The following is a 17,710-nucleotide window of genomic DNA, read 5'->3' on the forward strand; positions in this document are numbered from 1 at the left end:
TTGAAAAATATTATTATATTCTTATCTGACTATCCGATTTTAAAATGAATTTAGGATTGACAACACTTAAAAAATATGTCCGTCTCCTTTTGTGTCCGTCATTCATTCATTCATTTACTTGCTAAAAAAGGTAGAGAACAGAAACGGGAAATGTTGGCAAATTACTGCTGATAAATACGTGTAATAGTTTTGTTGTCTTATTTTTGCTTATTGTTAGCTAAAACTGTGCGGTTTACATCCATATATAATAGTCAAGTTCTGAACGATCTGTTTACATTGTGAAATAAGCAATTACTTCTATGCCGTGAAAATTGTAGTCCTGGCGAAAGGATAGTTTTTGTAGCGATTTTGGTGTTTTCAATGTTCGATGATGGTACTTGTAGCCCATATCAATGTACAGTTATCTGATATTCTTGAGTGTCGAATTGATTCTATATAAATCGTAGCAACTGGCCGTTTAGTGTCCATAGTATGTAAACAGTAAAGTTGCAACAGTCTATCAACACTTGCGGTTTAGTTTTGCAACCAACCACCGCTAGACCGTGAAAACCGTGCCAAACTTGCACCCTCGGAGTTTGAGAAAACATTATGCTTGTATCAAAAATACTCTTATAAGATATATTTTTCATTTTAGGTGAGATACAATGGACTATAGATCATAACTGTGAAGGTAATGTAAATTGAAATATATTATGTAGTTTTATTGTATGATTCTTATAATAAAATAAAGTTGGTGGTGTTTTAGAAATATTATGGCATCTGGCACATCATCTCTAGAGAGTAATGGGAGCAATGGTAAGCCATTTACTTTAACATTTAATGTAATAGACAATTATATATATATAATATAGTTATTGATTTAAAAACTTGCCCATTGCACAAAAATACTTGTCAGTGACTATGATTCCTTTTTAAATGTTGTTTCTACATTCAACTAAAGACACTTGTAACTCAACCTATCACATTTTATGTTATTAGTCTCTGCTCTAATTATTAGTACTATATGTCTTGATATGGAAGTGCTTATCATAAAAACTGTTGTCCTGGTTTTATGTTAGTCATTTCAATTTTAATAAGGAGTTCTACTATTTCCTTCACTCTTTTCTAAATCATAAAGTCCAATATTTTTCCAGAGTCCATATCCCACAGCTACGTAAGCAATGAAAGACATAACACAACTCAGCTGCCGACAATACCTATACCTATCGAATATGAAGTTCTATCATCGTCCCAGTGCTACGACAAGCCCAACTACACTAGCCATACTCACACCATGAGTGCTCCGTATGAGCTGGGGCAGTATGACGTCATCAATAAACAAGCTAATGAGAATTTGAAGCAGCAGTGCGAGAAGGCTCTGCATGATCTGAACCAGTTACGACGACAGCACACCGAGACATCCCGGCGCTGTGAGCATGTTATGAAAGTGAGACCTACTATTGTTATTAATGACTGTAGGTTCAGTTTGTCAATGTGTAATACTCATGTGGAATCTTCTTCTTCCTGGCAATTTATCCCAGCATTAGCCAGGATCTGCCTTCCTGCTCAAACTCCTCCACTTTGCACGGTCTTTAGCATAAGGAATATATTATAGAAAATATTGATTAATTATTGGAAACAGTGTAAGGGAACCATTTAAATTGCTCTTTGTTATCCAGAAGATTAAAAAATTTGTATAAGAAATGTAAAAAATTAAAGATTAAAATATCGACGAATAAAAACTAACAAAATATCCAATGACCCGAACAGGTAACTTTAAATATAAAGGTACATATTTCTTATTCATTCTGTGGCAAAGAGAACAAAGCATTTGAATTTGTTCATAGCAGAGCTGCGGAAAGTAATATTGCAATAGCACCATTCGTCTGAATGAAAAATGCGGTTTTAAAAAACTCACTAAAGGACGGCGCGACCTACTGAACTATATTTTTCAATACGCTTTGAAATGTATTAAACTTTTTTTGAAACTCTAACGAAAATGACGCTGGAATTTCTCCAGTTCAAATTCTCATTTCATTGATGTATTAATTGGTTCGTGAGTTTCGGTGGAATATAATGAGTTGTTATTTTGGTCACCGCTGACTTCCGGTCAGTCCTCAGTGTTTACAAAGGTTTTACTTTTCAAGGAGTTGGAATACTTCCGCGGCCAGCATCGAGCGGCGATGAACCAGCTCGAGGTGTCCGCTCAGGAGGCGAGCAGCCTGCGCGGCAAGTACGGGGACTTACTCAATGATAACCAACGGTACCTATACCACTTATCATTTATCATTCATCATCTATGGGTTTTTCCAAGAATTTCCAGGCTAACCAGTTTGGATTGATCTGCATCCGTAGGAACTGCCCCTCTTTCGGGAATTCAGTCGAGAAGTATCTCGTTCACTGGTTGTCAGTTTATTAAAGCAATGTGATCTGGTTACTTCCATTAAAATCAATCTAAACAGCTTTCAAAATTTTATGTTAATATATATTTTTGTTCTTATAATATTTTTTCTGTTCTTATAATATCACAACTATAAGCATAGTCCGATCATAGCATATTACATGAATGGTCTTTTTACTACCTACCACTAACCATCAACTGTTTCTGCCATACCTTTCGCCATTTTTCACCATTTCCCCTTGTATCTAGACTGGAGCGCGAGGTGCAGGTGCTACAGGGCGGAGGCGCCGAGGGCGGGGAGGCTCTCGTACACGCGCTCAGAGACTTCGACGCGCTCAAAGAGGAATTTGAATGTTTTCAGAAGAGGTATTTTACTATCGCCATAATCAAATCATCATTAACTTGCAAGGACCTTTAGCAATTTTCCATACGTCCTATGCGATCGAGTTCTTAAGTTCCATGTAGACCGGTCATGTATACGGTTGTTAACGATTGAACAATGCAGATATGATGACCTCATCGAAAACCACAACACAACCTTGGAGAAGCTTCAGATTGTTCAGGAAGAGAATAGTAGGCTGAAGACACAATGCCATGACCTCACACAGGAGAGGAATTCAGTTGTGAGTTATGTTACATTAGATTTATATACGCATAATGTGCCCGAGCAAATTGTACAGGGATGAACATGATTTCAAGAAAATCACAGAGATAATTCATTTTGTTTTTATATATTAAATGTATTTTTAACGAAAACAACTACTATATAAATAAAAACCTAAACTTTTATCTGTTGGAATCTCTGTAGATGTTATAATTATAACCAGTCTCAGTGCGTGTATCATGAGACCGGATATATTGGGTTCAGTACAAGGATGTGTAGCAGTTAAAGTGGTGTGACGTAGATCCGGGAGCGAAACGCCCTGAAGCAGCAGGTCGCCAGCGTGGTGCGGCAGTGGGAGGGCGGCGTGCGGGAGAGAGCGGACATCAAGCGGCTCACGGACGAGAGGAACGCCGCCATGGCCGAGTACACGCTCATCATGAGCGAGAGGTGCGACCGGCCGACACAGATGATATAATTTGATAATTTTATTAGTATCTACGGACATTATGACCAAACTCCCCATGGTGTAGCTTAGCAGTCACGATGCCATGTTGCCATACGTTATCCCCACCAGTTAATATAAGATACATTATTGTAAAGGTTAATTATATCGATTTAAGGATAGATTCATCCCAACATTCCGTGTAGTTTTTGAAGGATTGCGTCATGAAAGATGTACTTTGTGTGAAGTAATGTGACACATATATAGATGTCGCCGTCCGCGGGTTACCGTGCGTGCTGTTTTAACACGAGAGACAAACTAGATAAAATATGACTATGTCACAGAAAAATATATTTGGTAGGAAATTCATTAGTAAGAATAATACTCAAATTAAATCGATGTTTTTATTATACAAATGTATATTTATCTAGCGATGTCTGCTAATGAAAAATATTATTTGATGTTATTTAATGATTTTGCTGTATAGATTTCATAAAAATTTTATTTCCACTCAAAAGAAAAATAAATTTAAACAAGTTTTGAATTAAAATTTATTATCCCTGTATTATTTATTCAGGGACACGGTTCATAAGGAAATGGAAAAGCTTTCTGATGATCTACAAGCCGCTTTAAAGCGGGTAGCGGCGCTGGAGTCAGCGCTTCAAGCGTCCCGCGACGAACAGCGAGCTACCGCACTGCAGGTGATTTAAAAATATTTATTTACTTGGAATTCTGTAAAGTGTAAATTATACTATAGACGACTCTTGATATGAAATAACGTTCTTTGGAGAATTTTATCGTCGTATTTTAACCAGGCCGAGAGTCTCCGTCGTGAGATCGAGTCAGCTCTAGCCGACCGCGACCGCGCCATTAAAGAGTGCACCGACCTTAAGACACCACAGAACACCAACACTCTGGGGAAGTCGCGGTGAGATGAGCGATAACATTGCCATTACAAAAGATACCTTACTTGCTTTAGAACTCATGACAAGTCACGCAAAAACAAGCCTTGTTTTTTGTATGAATAACTTGTCCTGTCTTTTGACGAGGATTTTAATACAAACAAGTTTTGATAGCCCACGGTAGAATTCGAATTTGAAGGGTTTTGGAAATATTAGTACATGTTTTTGATATTTTGCAGGCAAGAGAACTCTGTATATCATCACCTGGGACTCTCGACTGGTGTTGGCACCGACGGCTTCTTGAACGGACAGCATTCCAATGATCCGTCTATGGATAAGTTGCAAGGTAGAGTATAAAAACCTTCATCATAAAATATTTTAAAAGTATCTCAAAGTTGGTCAGGCAAGGATTTGTCATTCTACACGTAAAATAATATTTACCGTATATATATCACTATTATTTCACAAAAAAAAAAACAATAAATGATTCGTCCGACTGAGACAGAGATTTAGTGAATGAAACACGTGATGTTGTCATGTCAGGTCTCGTGCTGGGTGAAGGCGACAAGGCCCAGTCCGACAACCTGGAGCAGGCCAACCAGGAGCTGCAGCGACTCAGGGCTCGCTCACACCGCCTGCAGGCCGAGCTGGCGGACGCGCTGAGGGAGGCCGACGTGGCTCGCCGGAGGAGGGACTGGGCCTTCTCCGAGAGGGACAAGCTGCTGCAGGAGAGGGAGAGCGTTAAGGCTCTGTGCAATAGACTGAGAAAGGTCGGTTCCTATATTGTAATGTACGTAGTGATACGTCACGTACATGTTATAGGCAACAACCATTGTTTATCCCATATAATATGGGTTTAATGGAAACTCTTCTTTGATTTTGTGAATCATAAACAAAGCCTGAACTTGTTTGTCCCATTTGTATTCTTTAACACATCAGCATATTTTTACACGAACAATATAATATGGTTTGTTCCAAATACTCCATAAACCATTAGCGTACTTCTAGTAAACTATCTAACTAGTAGAAGAAGAATACCAGAGGGGATTTATCAGTAATAAGTTTACTAAATGTCTCTCCTCGAATACAAAATTAGAGGTATACTCTGTTTCATAATAATAATTTTGTGAATGAAGGAGCGAGATCAGATGGTGGGCGAGCTGGCGGAGGCGAGGCGACACGGAAACAACAAGAAGGAGACCAAGGACAAGCCGCGAGCCAGGTCACACGACGACAAGTGTCGCCTGGCCTGGTACAGGGACTACGGGGACTTGCAGGTTACAGATAGCTGCCACCCATATCTCCCACGGTCCCATATAAATAGACCGGTCGATCCGGCACTATCATATGAATAGTCTTTATATATGTGGTTGTATTAACAGAAGTTGGAGTGGGAGGAGTTGGAGGTGGAGCTGGAAGGCAGCCCCGAGGCCTTGGGGTTAGAGTTCTGTGGAGGGAGAGAGGCTGGGACCGACCAGCACGTTTACGTCACGTCCGTGCGGACAGGCTCGCTGGCCGACGGGAAGATACTGTAAGGATATACAGATATATAGATGATAGAGACTGAACAGACTATACATACATACAGACTATGGAAACCACACAGACTATTAGATATACAAACTATGGGGACCACACAGACTGTACAGATATGCAAACTATGGGGACCACACAGACTATACAGATATACAAACTATGGGGACCACAAAGACTATACAGACATACAGAGTATACAGATATATAGAGTATACATACGAGGCAGGTGCGATTTTTGTAGAATGATAAGGATTGAAATATTTTTTTAGTAGGATTGAGTGATTAAATTAAAGCACTAAGACCTGGACATTACTTTTTGTCGTGAATTGCTCGTCACTCGTCCCCTTTTCATTTGTTATAGTCATCTTACATGTTCTACCATCTGTTTTCTTAGGGAAATATTTTTTTCTATTGATTACTTCCACGTTCTACTGTTCATACACAGTGAAGTGTAGTATAAACAGATAACTATGTGTCAATTAAATTTTATTTTTTATTACTATCGACTGTTTTCGTCCCCAGTCCTCTAGATCGTATCACGGAGGCTTGCGGGGGGTCGGGCTGGTCCCGGGGCGGAGTGCTGGCGGGCTGCCTGAGGGCGGCGCTGTCCCGGGGCGGAGCCCTGCTTAGGCTCCAACGAGCGCGTGCAAGGAGAATCGACATACGACTGGCGCCACGGGACCACGCGGCGCTCACACTCTCACACGGTCTGGTTATATATAAGGAACATCATATATTCTGTAATGTTTTGAAATTGATAAGGTCATGGTTGTAATGGTTTTTTCATCGGCAGGTATTTTCATCAGCAAAATAAGTCGCGGCAGCGCCGTCTCGAAGGAGGGAAGTCTCCAGGTCGGAGACAGGGTCGTGAGCGTATGTTCCTCTTCATTACATGGGTTATTGTATTTCGTACATCGTAATACTTTATACACACTCGTATATTTCCCATATAGATCAATAATCGTTCTCTGGAGGGCGTGAAGAGTGTGTCGGAAGCGCTATCTCTGTTAGACGACAGCGCGTACGATGGCGCCACGCTCACCGTGCTGAGAGCACTGCCGACCTTACAACGGTACTAAACACACACGCACACGCGCATGCGCATGCGCACACTCACACTTTGAGACATGTATGCTTACTAGCACATGCTCAAGTACAGATAAAAACAAACACGCAGTGCTTCATAACCATATACATGCATGCATATGAGTATGATACGTTACAAAAATGTCATAATTTAAAGAGCAAAATGAGTAATTACAGTCGTTAGTAGATCGACATCACGTATTCAAAAAATGATGCAAACATCCGACAAAAACACACGCGAGAGACATTCCGGCGACGGAAACAACAACACGCGCTCACTGAGACATTGTTATGTGACCAGGGCTCCCGACTGTGACGGGGACTGCAAGGACGAGACCTGCGCCTTCCTGCCGCCGCCCGACACTAAGGTACGGGGCTGCGACGTGTGACGCTAAAATAGAATTTATCTAATCCATGTATAAAGATTGCGATTTTTTTTAATATATACAAAATAATACCCCATGGACACCCTTGTGACGTCATCGCGCCTCCACTTCTGGTATTCAGTAATATAATAGCGCATTTTATCAATAACACAGTTATCCTTCCTACCAGGTACTGAAAATAATGACATATAAGTAATATTCGTACGTGTGTCACAGATCCACACAGAGCACGGCGTGCCGGATTTTGATAGACGATACGTGTACCACGTGACCGCCGGCAGCCAGGGGAAGATCTCCCAGGACAGGGGTAGGCGGCTCATATGTATATACAAACTAACATTTTAGCAACTACAGGTCGGGGGATTAGAAACGCTGTCTATTACAAGGGTTGCGTTACATCGAACTCGTCTGTTATTTATATAGTGTAAGGCACACGTAGTAATTTTATTATTATAAAAGACAGTAAACAACTCGTACACCTCTCGAGCGATATCAGTATCAGCAATCGAGCGCCGATAAGATTGTACTACAGACTTATAAAGCCGGGGACACACGAGGTTCGACACCTTGAACACATTATAAATTGTTATTATTAATTTTGATTAAGAAAGATTTAAACTTTGGTTTCGTTTAATACGTACATCGGTAACAAAAATTTATATACAAAAATGAATGCTTGTGTGTTTTTTAACAACAAAATTACTTGAATAAGAAGTTGTCACGGTGTAGGAAGTGTTTTTATAGTGAGTGATTATCATAACCATGTTCAGACGCTAACATTAAATATAAGGTGACGTACTCACTCAATGACAAAAACTGTTATTGAAAATAGCGTTGGGTGTGTCTGCAGCTTAATGTATTGTGTTCTAGTAGTGCATCGTGTTGCAGGCGCGTGGGACATGCTGAGGGGGAAGATAGAGGCGGTCACCAGCAAGGGGAAAGACAAACAGAAGGTACGGAGGACCATTATATATCGACACCCCATGGGTATATACATGGGTATCTAAGGACCCATTTAGATCAGTGTTTAAACTGAATAACTTGGTACCAAGAAATATTTTTAATCGTAACATTGAATGTACACTGATTTGTTCGTTTTTATTCCAGTTTCTTTACTTTTTGATACCCTGGTTTGTTTGAATTTCAATAGTTACAGTGAATAGATTATGTCTCCCACCGTCAAAGTTGACGGTGGGAGACATATGACATGTTATCGCTGGTATAATTGTAACGATCATGTCCGTGTGTCAGGTGCCCGAGTCGGACGCCATCGCCGAACTGGACTCCGTCATAGACAGCTATCACGGGAAGACAAGTGAGTGTAACATAGACTCAGGTATCATATTTTAGTCGAGGAACAAATTTTTATATAGAAATGACCTTTATACGTTACAATCTGATATGTTTTCAGTAAAAGAGACGAGCAGCGTGTTGAAAAGATCACGACGAAAAAATAAAGAAGCACAGAATGATGCTAAGAATGGCGGCACGTGGCCTAAGGCGCGGGCGAACTTTGTGCTAGAAGACAGCGCCACGGGGACCATAGTGCAGCCAAGGTCCAGGAAAGAGAGACCGCCGCTGTCCATCCTGCTCAGTCCTCCGACTAAACTGCCGCCCGAACCTCAGAGGTCCAACACGAACCGAAACTCGAACCCCATACCTCTGGGACACGTTCCATTGACTCAAGTGACCACGCCCGCACGACATTCGGTCTATAAATCTATAGAATCGAGTCCCGCTGTGGAACATTTTCCGAAATCGGCTCCCTTAGCCATACATAACCCCTTCGCTCCGCCAAACATGAGCTTCGAGAAGAATCGCACTCTGGAAAAGGACAAAATATCTATCAGTGACTACGAACAGGACGTCACTCCGAACAGATTAAGTCTAGTATTGAACCCGTCAGAAGACTCTCTCTTCTACCAACCGGGCAGGAACCGCACTAAAAGTCCTCACTCCTTGGACTTCATGGTGAACAAGGGTCCTAATTCCCTGGACTTCGTGTCTAGAAAATCACCGAGTTCCCTGGACCATACAATAAAAAATCATACGGGCAAAGATATACTCGACTCTTACTATTCATCGAAGAAGTCATCGTCACCGAAGGCGGTGAATAAATATCCATCGGACAGCGACAGCTTCGGGCCCGACAGCTTGAACAGCAACGGGAATTTCCCGATGACCGGCACGCTGCCCTCACAGTCGCGGCTACAGTCACAATACTACAGAGGTCCTTTCACAAATTCGAATCCACACTCTTCGAGTCGCTACACGCATCTGTCGAGTCCAACCAATATTCCCCAAAGTCAATCCGGGGAGAGCATCGGCACGAGCTACGACATGCACTCGTTCACATCCCACACGCACAACATGTCTGACCTACATCCAGTTCCGAGGGTCAACAGGGACTATCATCACACATACGAGGGCGGGACTTTTCCTAGGAAAAAGGAGAACCAGCGATTCAGAATACCGTCTAACCCGAGTGTGACGTCGAAGAATTCTGCGGGGAAACTCAGCACGGGCTCCATAGAACGGAGCTCCGAACGAAATTCTCCGATGCCGACTTTTCATGTTGAAGTGTTAAGTCCGGGACGAGGTGCAAAACAAATGGCTCATAAAAGTACTAGAAATTCGATGCCGGAATATTGCGGGCTGGGCTGGAACAAGCCGTTGCCGGGAGAGCTGAGGAGGGTGCACATCGATAAGAGTCAGCAGCCTCTAGGCATTCAGATATACTGTCCGCCGAGCAGCGGGGGCGTGTTCGTGTCCACCGTCAACGAGAACTCCTTAGCCAGCCAGGTGGGGTTGCAGGTTGGAGATCAGTTATTGGAAGTGTGCGGCATCAACATGCGCTCAGCGACGTATACTTTAGCAGCGAGCGTATTACGTCAGATAGGAAATTCCATAACGATGTTGGTGCAGTTCAGTCCAGAGAAATACAAGGATGAAATGGAGGTCCCGGGAAGTTCTTCATCCGGGGAGAGTTCTCACGACGAAGAAGTTTCCTTATCCGGGTCTCCAACACCCAGGAACTCACCCGGACCTCAGCAATCATTACGTATGGACGTGCCATCAACAGACGCGGCTACACTGCGACAGTCGCAGGGTAATAAAGATCTTCCCAGGTTTCTCTTAATAGAAATGCGCAACTGTTCAGATTTGGGCATCAGTCTTGTGGGTGGCAACGCCGTGGGCATATTCGTGCACAGCGTTCAGATGGATTCTCCGGCGTATATCGCGGGATTGCGGACAGGGGACCAAATCTTGGAATACAATAACGTGGACTTAAGACGAGCCACCGCTGAACAAGCCGCTCTGGAACTGGCGAAGCCAGCGGACAAGGTTCGTTATAAATTACGCATCTTATACAACTTAAACTTGAATCGCTTGCTCGTTATCAATACACGCCCAAGTGTTATGAGTGAGCTCGTTACGTATTGTACTATAAACAGTTGTCTATATTCCAGGTGAGCGTGTTAGTCCGACACGACCTCCAACAATATCACGAAATAAAAGACAAGCCTGGCGATGCGTTCTACATACGAGCGGGTTTCGACCGCTGTGCTAAGATCAACTCCATAGGCATGGACACCATAGATGAATACTCGCTGTGGTTCAGAAAAGACGAGGTGCTCTTCGTAGATAACACACTGTTCAATGGAGCTCCGGGTCTGTGGCGCGCCTGGCAGTTGGACTGCAAAGGAGTCAAGCGACATTGGGGTACTATACCCAGCAAGTTCAAGTGAGCACAGACCCTTTCTGTTGAAATACCACTGGTTAAGAAAAATATACTTAACGGGAACTGTTTACTTTTAGAGTGGAAGACATTTTGCGTAGATCTGTCGGCACTTTAGACAACGAAGCCCAACGACGAGCTTCCAGTACAGCACGGAGGTCGTTCTTCCGCCGCAAGAAACATAGGGACAGTAAAGAGCTCGCGTCTTTCTCAAACACGGAGCTGGGATGCTGGAGCGACTCCGGGACCCTGGCCGATGACGCTCCTCCACTGTCCTATCAGAGAGTGGAGCGGCTCCATTGTAAATACTTTTATTTATTTATTTATTTATTTATGTACCAAGAGTTACAAAATTAGTTACAAAAGAAAAGTAATGTACAAAGGATAACTTATCTCTTAAAAGAGATCTCTACCTGAAACCCTAACTTTTATATATGTATCGAGATACAATTAATTTAATCGTTCCGAGTCTCGAGAGGGTTATAACATCAATATGATATATCCCCTATAAAGTAATCATTCTACATATATGTTAATGATATATTCTGTACATAAGCGAGCAAGCTTTATATATATAATATCGTTTCCGTGTCGTGTCTGACAGATGGGTCTCGGCGGCCGGTGGCGGTGCTGGGTCCTCTGCGGGAGTGCGTGGCCGGTAAGCTGGTCACGGACTGGCCGCACGTGTTCGCACGCGCGAGGCCGGACCCACGAGCTCTGAGGGACTTGGCTGATAAGGTATCCATATTTAAAAATTAGCTTATTTAGATTTCTTCTGCTGTCTCAATGTTATAATCGCGTATCTCTACGTACTTTGTAAGTTATAATAGTAATAATATTGATGTTTCTATTTTCTGCAGGGTATTCACTGCATAATAGACGTCAGCGTGCCGACGATAGAGAAGCTTCACAAGCATCAGATATACCCTATTGTTCTGTTCATCAAGTTCAAGTCCTTCAAACAGATCAAAGAAGTCAAAGACACGAGGTATCCCGCCGATAAAGTGTCGGCCAAAGCCGCCAAGGAGATGTACGAGCATGGATTGAAAGTCGAAAACGAATATAGGAATTATATATCGGGTGAGTTAGCGCTGGACGTGGATTAATGTGATAGTCGAGTGTACTATTACTAATACGATACTTGTCCGTCACAGCCGAGATCCCAGCTGGCGTGAACATCGCCTACATGTGCACGCAGATTAAGGAGGCGGTGGAGGAGGAGCAGAACAAGACGCTGTGGGTCCCCTCCGCGCAGGCCTGACCCCTGCCCCCCACGCCGCCGGCACCCGACCCGCTCCCCGCCCCCGGCCGCACTCCCGCCCCCGCCCCCAGGCACAAGTCAGTGACCTTCTGTGCCCACTGTAAATACGACCGGCAGCCGGCGCCGCTCCCTGACACGGACGTCAGATACTACTCCGACCCCGGACTTCCCGAGCCGCCCAAACAGAAGACCAAGAAGAAACCCAAAGAGACCAAGTACCACGATAGGTTGGACGCTGACCTCAGATACTACTCGGAGCCGGACGCCAAGTACTTCGAGATAGACTACGTGTTCCTCAAGGAGCTCAGGAAGATTGCTCGCAACAACTGTCCCAAGTGTAAGAGGAAGAGGTCGAGGAAATATGAAGGTAAGACCAAGGAAAGGCGACAACGGGGCGTCCGGCTCAGGGAGAACTACGTGCTTTGTAATGGAAGGTACCACAGCGAGATGGAGCACTGCCAGCTGTGCTGCAAGATCTGCAACCGCTCCACGGACACCCTGGACTCGTTGGACGATTACTCGTTGGCGTCCAAGAGCTACAGCCTCCCTTCTAGCCGCGCTACCACGAGTTCCCGATCCAAGTCCACGCCCAGCCGCCGCGACAGAAAGAACTCGATCCAGTCGAACAAATCGGTGTCTTTTCTCGAATCCAGCAACGAGGAACTGAAGGACGAGCCCAACTACACCGCCACGAGTTTCACGAACGATCTCAAGAAGTTCCTCCTCAAGCCGTCGTCGCCGAGGCTCAGCCTGCGGGAGAAGTTCATCATCAGCTTCAAGCAGGAGCTGGAGGCCACCAAGAGGTCGCCCAAGCTGCGAGCCATCAAGGGCCTCTGGAAGTCGTACTGATCGGCAGCTTCATCTCTGTACGTGCGTCAGTCCGTGCCGTGGCGCGGCGTCGTGGCGTCTCCGGTCCATCAACATTTCCTTACTTTGGTGCTGATTTTACAATCTTCAATATACATGTCGGTCAACGTAAGTGTTCAGAATTGGTCTAAAACGTTCGGTAGGTGCTAACGTTAAAGGAAGCTTTACGGCTCTCCTCGCGGGGAGCCGGCCGTAGGTACTGTATTGACAGTCTCTTATATTTAAGACACTACATGTTTCATGTTCCTTTCCTTTAAACTATACTACAGTTTCTACAATACTAGTTTTATCAAAACTATTTATTTTATATAAAGTATTACTAAATATCTTCTCTATGGTGGTTTATTTAACCGGAACTAATGTCTATTTTCCAATCAATCTTTAATATTTTTAATACGGTTTAATCTTTTTGAAGGATCGTCTTTGTATTCTTACATCGAGAACTACGAATAGTCTTCGGATACTTCTTTAGAATAGTTTACAAGTCTAATATACAATTAGGTAGTGGTATTTAGTTGTTTTGACAGTAGTACAGTAGGGAACAATAGGATTTTAAAGACTTCGTTGGGTTTATAGATATTTATAATATTGTAGTTTCCATGGACCCTTAATATTGCGTATTCGCAGTCGTAGTTGGTTCTGAGATAGAAAAGTTATAAGTAGTCAAAATCGTACTACGGAACTAAGTATTTTGAAGGAGAAGTTACACAAAAAATAAAGTATTATTATCGTCATAGCATAATAACAGCGGTAGCGAGGGTAATGTAACAGTTTTCTGTCTAGATTATAACAACTGCAGCACGGAGTAGGCGGGCGGGGGGGAGGGGGGGGGTCTGATGTGCCAAAATACATGCCGCTTACATTTCAATACTCGGGGCTTGTATGAGAAAAGGTCGTTATTATGTAATAATGGAAGCATCGTCAACAATATGCACTAAACTTAGCTCACCTCCTATCATTTGTACGTTTAGTTGGCACAATGCACTGTTTCGCTATCTGTAGACGCGGTAATCGTCGCTATTACACACACTATATAGTCTAAATTCGTATAGCAGGCTTTAAGGCGATTATCATTTTAGGGGTTAGTCGGAATGTTTAGGGTTGGTGACATACGTAGGACCAACTTTTAACGATCGCGAATTAAATTATCTCCGGGTTGTGTTTAAACAAGTTTCTAGTGTTAGAGGCCGCCTTCCTGACTCGTTTGAGGGTAATTTACAAATTTACAAATAAATTTTTTATTCATTGACCTATTTTTCTACCATTCGGTACCGGCTGGGGTTCGGTTGGATTTGTTTCGGGCAATAAACTATTAACGTGGAGATTAAATATATTTATACTATATATATTTGTTGCGTCTGAGTTGTCTGTTGTTATTGTGTATTTGTTTTGTATATTATAAGGCCCGGTCGTCACTGACGTATAAAGGTTGCTGTAGATGTATGTTTTTTTTTTGTTTCGATTAATTTTTAATTATTAAAAGTGCTGAGATTCATCCGAGATCTCAATGATATTAACACGTGATGAGGCTTTATCATTATATATATTTTTCAGCACAGTCTAGTGGTTAAGTTTTTTGTACAGAGTTTATGTAATGTTAGCTTATTGCTTCGCCGTCGACGAAGGAGAGGGCTTATTTCGTTTGAACAGTTCGCGATATGATCAGAATGGTAAAATTTCTTTTTATTGCATATGTGTTATAATGAGAGTGAAGGAAATAGGACAGGCTGTTAAGGAGGACGTTATCGGTTGATTTATTTGTATAATTTATTTATTATTATTATTGTAAATACGCGCCGGTGCTAATCATTGAGGAAATAAACATTGAATGCGTTCGTAGTACATTCTGTTTCGGTATTATAATTTTTTTTTTGTTTATATTTTTAAGATTTTTTATTATTCTGATCGTTTAATAAAAGTTACCATGTGAAAATATTAATGTTCGGTTTTGCACAAAATACGTTTCGATAACTAAATGTTTTAAGCATTCATTTAGTTTTTAAGTAATTTTATTTGATCTGATATTTATTTATAGGAATCAGTTGCTATTTTTTTTTGCGCTTTTGTACATTATAAATTAATCCTATGTATAGAAAAATGTTATAATGGTATTTTAATATGGACAATAAACAGTATTTATACGTCTATACAAGGTAGTTTTGATGTCCTATTTTGGAGATATATTTGTCTGTTAATGTTTAATTATTATAATTTTTTTTTCTCTGTATTTGTAACGGTATTAATTTAAACGAGAGTTGTTTTAACTTGTAAGTATATCGGATATTGTAACTTCACTTTAACTTCTTTAATTAAATAAAGTTTCAACGATCAGTTTACATTCAAAACTAAGCAATAAATAAATATACGGATTAAACATTGTTGTTTCATTTATAATTGTTACTAAACCGACATGTGTACAGCGCTTTAGATATCGACTTCATAATATATCCAGCGCTTTATACAGAGTATACATGTAATACTAGCAGTCGCTTGCGTCAGCGTTTACATTCCATATTTGAATATCCTGACCTTATTCGAGGACTAGAAAACGTTCCAACCTGCTCTTAAGACACGCCTAGCTAATATACTGTGATACAGATAATACAAATATTCTTCTTGATCTAAGTAATGTTTGAAAGAAAAAAAACACTTTAATTATAGTTTTTTGTATTGTAAATGTTTTGATGGTGCTTATAATGTGACAGAAATTCCATTGAACATTTTGACGTTCATTAACGATTTATATGTACTGCAATAAGTCACGGACAGTCATTTAAAAGCGATTCTCTTTATCATAATAGATTTTTCTTTTAAAGTCCGGTTAAGAATTTATGCCATGAGATACATTTAACACACTCTAAACATACCCTCACTTTCACCACTCGTATCCCACCTATATTTTCCTGTAAGGTGCAATCTCTAAAGCTAATAGACTATTTTCTTTATCTTAGTAATTATTGATTGTGATTAGTTGTAGGTAACACAATTCAAATTAAACAAATGTTGATGATAGCTGTGAAATAATAATATTAAACAAAATACTTTGATTTTAATCTGCGTATTAATGTGAGCTGTACGTACCTAACTCGTAGAATCATGCGGATGCTGGACGCAACTAAAAATTTTAGTATAATATTTATTTAAATCACTGATCAAAACGCTATAATTTTATATCCAAAATACTTAGTGATATCTAAGTCTTTCGCGAGTTTTCATTTAAATGAAACTAATAACTTTAATTGACTAACTGCCGGCATCCAGAGCGATATGCAAGAAAATTAAGAAATCGTTGGCGGTAGATAATTAACAAGACAAACTGACAGACATTCACATATCGTCTGCCCGTGATCAAGGTTGCTGCAAAGTAACCGAAACGTCTGGAGTATATAGTATTTTAAAATAATAATATACGCGTAGTAATCCGAAAAATATTAGTTTTACTCAAAATACTTGCTGGAGTAATAAGAATATGAATGCTCCACGGTCAGCTGAAGCGAGTTATTCGCGTCATCATATTGACCTTGCCACTCTGATGAGTCTATCTCATTTAGCCCTACTCCGCGGCCGACATGCGATAGACAATGCAGATTTTTTCTAAGGTCCATTCTTTACCTACCTGTTATGTATTATTTAGCATATACAAAGTAAGTAATCGCAATCATGTTAAAGATAAATATGTACCACTTCAGATTTTCCCTTGAAACTGAACTAAATACAATATTTGTTTTATTTATATATTAAATTTCCATATTTAATTATTTAATATAATTAAAGCTATAAGAGCTGGATGTAACATGTTACAGGTGGGTGTAATAAGCGTAACAGACAAAACATTCTTATGACAGTTATAAATCAGTGAAAACAGTCACGAAACAAATAAAAGTGCGTTAAAGCATAAACATCTGACTTTCTCTAATAACTTCGCATCGCGTGCGCTGCAGGATACTTGGATACATAATTAAACTTGTAAATATATCTCATACAAACACACTCACACATCATTTCCACAGATCGGTGACTGTTCATTGTAGTTTACGTTTTCTGTGAGGGTTAGAGATATAATAAATGTCCCAATCTTACGGATTTATAAAGGCATGTCACTGTCGTTTCACTAGTTCCTATTTGCCTCAATAACAAAAAGTTTTGAACTCGTAGGAATTGTATTCGTTTATAACATTTATATAATGACGATCAAATATGTAGGGCATATTGTACGATCTACCTACTTGAAATGATTTTTAAGACTTGGAGTGTGTCACGAGTGGGATTCTTCCCGACTCAGAGCTGCAGTTTATCGTTTATCATAATACCTTAAAAAATCTTTTTATTAGTAGTTGTATAATACAGGAAATTATGTTAGCTTAAATCGTGTTAGAATTGTATATAGCTTTCACCAATAAATTAAATTGTAACGGGTTTGCTTCTAACGACACATATTTTGTATTGTACTCCTAAGATCTATACATTAAAAATTAAACCAAATCTAACAAATTATTAATTATCATGA

The 17,710-nt window shown here is 40.8% G+C and overlaps 2 protein-coding genes across 10 annotated transcripts in view; one reads left to right on the forward strand and one right to left on the reverse strand.

Moving 5' to 3' along the window:
• Nucleotides 1–16,301, reverse strand: part of LOC116771310 (insulin receptor substrate 1) — a 29,901-nt gene extending 13,600 nt beyond the window's left edge. Inside the window, exon 1 of the mRNA XM_061523361.1 lies at nt 16,285–16,301. The gene's annotated coding sequence lies outside the window, so the exon portion shown is untranslated. The remainder of the gene's footprint in view (nt 1–16,284) is intronic.
• On the forward strand, nt 83–12,369 carry LOC116771504 (disks large homolog 5). Of its 9 annotated transcripts, none has more exons than XM_061523063.1 (27): nt 83–180; nt 635–670; nt 746–795; nt 1,134–1,426; nt 2,127–2,242; nt 2,630–2,746; nt 2,886–3,003; nt 3,286–3,431; nt 4,004–4,127; nt 4,242–4,354; nt 4,568–4,674; nt 4,872–5,098; nt 5,465–5,605; nt 5,711–5,859; nt 6,387–6,571; nt 6,658–6,737; nt 6,818–6,936; nt 7,252–7,318; nt 7,553–7,643; nt 8,207–8,289; nt 8,588–8,672; nt 8,748–10,681; nt 10,807–11,081; nt 11,156–11,376; nt 11,680–11,813; nt 11,936–12,155; nt 12,230–12,369. In XM_061523063.1, exons 3-27 carry the CDS (start codon nt 753–755, stop codon nt 12,334–12,336), a joined length of 5,295 nt encoding a protein of 1,764 aa, XP_061379047.1. In that variant the 5' UTR covers nt 83–180; nt 635–670; nt 746–752; the 3' UTR covers nt 12,337–12,369. The 9 variants fall into 9 exon arrangements, with proteins under 9 accessions (XP_061379047.1, XP_061379052.1, XP_061379051.1 ...); XM_061523068.1 differs by having other exon boundaries at nt 8,588–8,651; XM_061523067.1 differs by having other exon boundaries at nt 8,225–8,289.
• Nucleotides 16,302–17,710: the final 1,409 nt, after the last annotated feature.

This window comes from Danaus plexippus, chromosome 17 (genome assembly GCF_018135715.1).
Source record: "Danaus plexippus chromosome 17, MEX_DaPlex, whole genome shotgun sequence".
In the NCBI taxonomy this organism is placed as follows: domain Eukaryota; kingdom Metazoa; phylum Arthropoda; class Insecta; order Lepidoptera; family Nymphalidae; genus Danaus; species Danaus plexippus.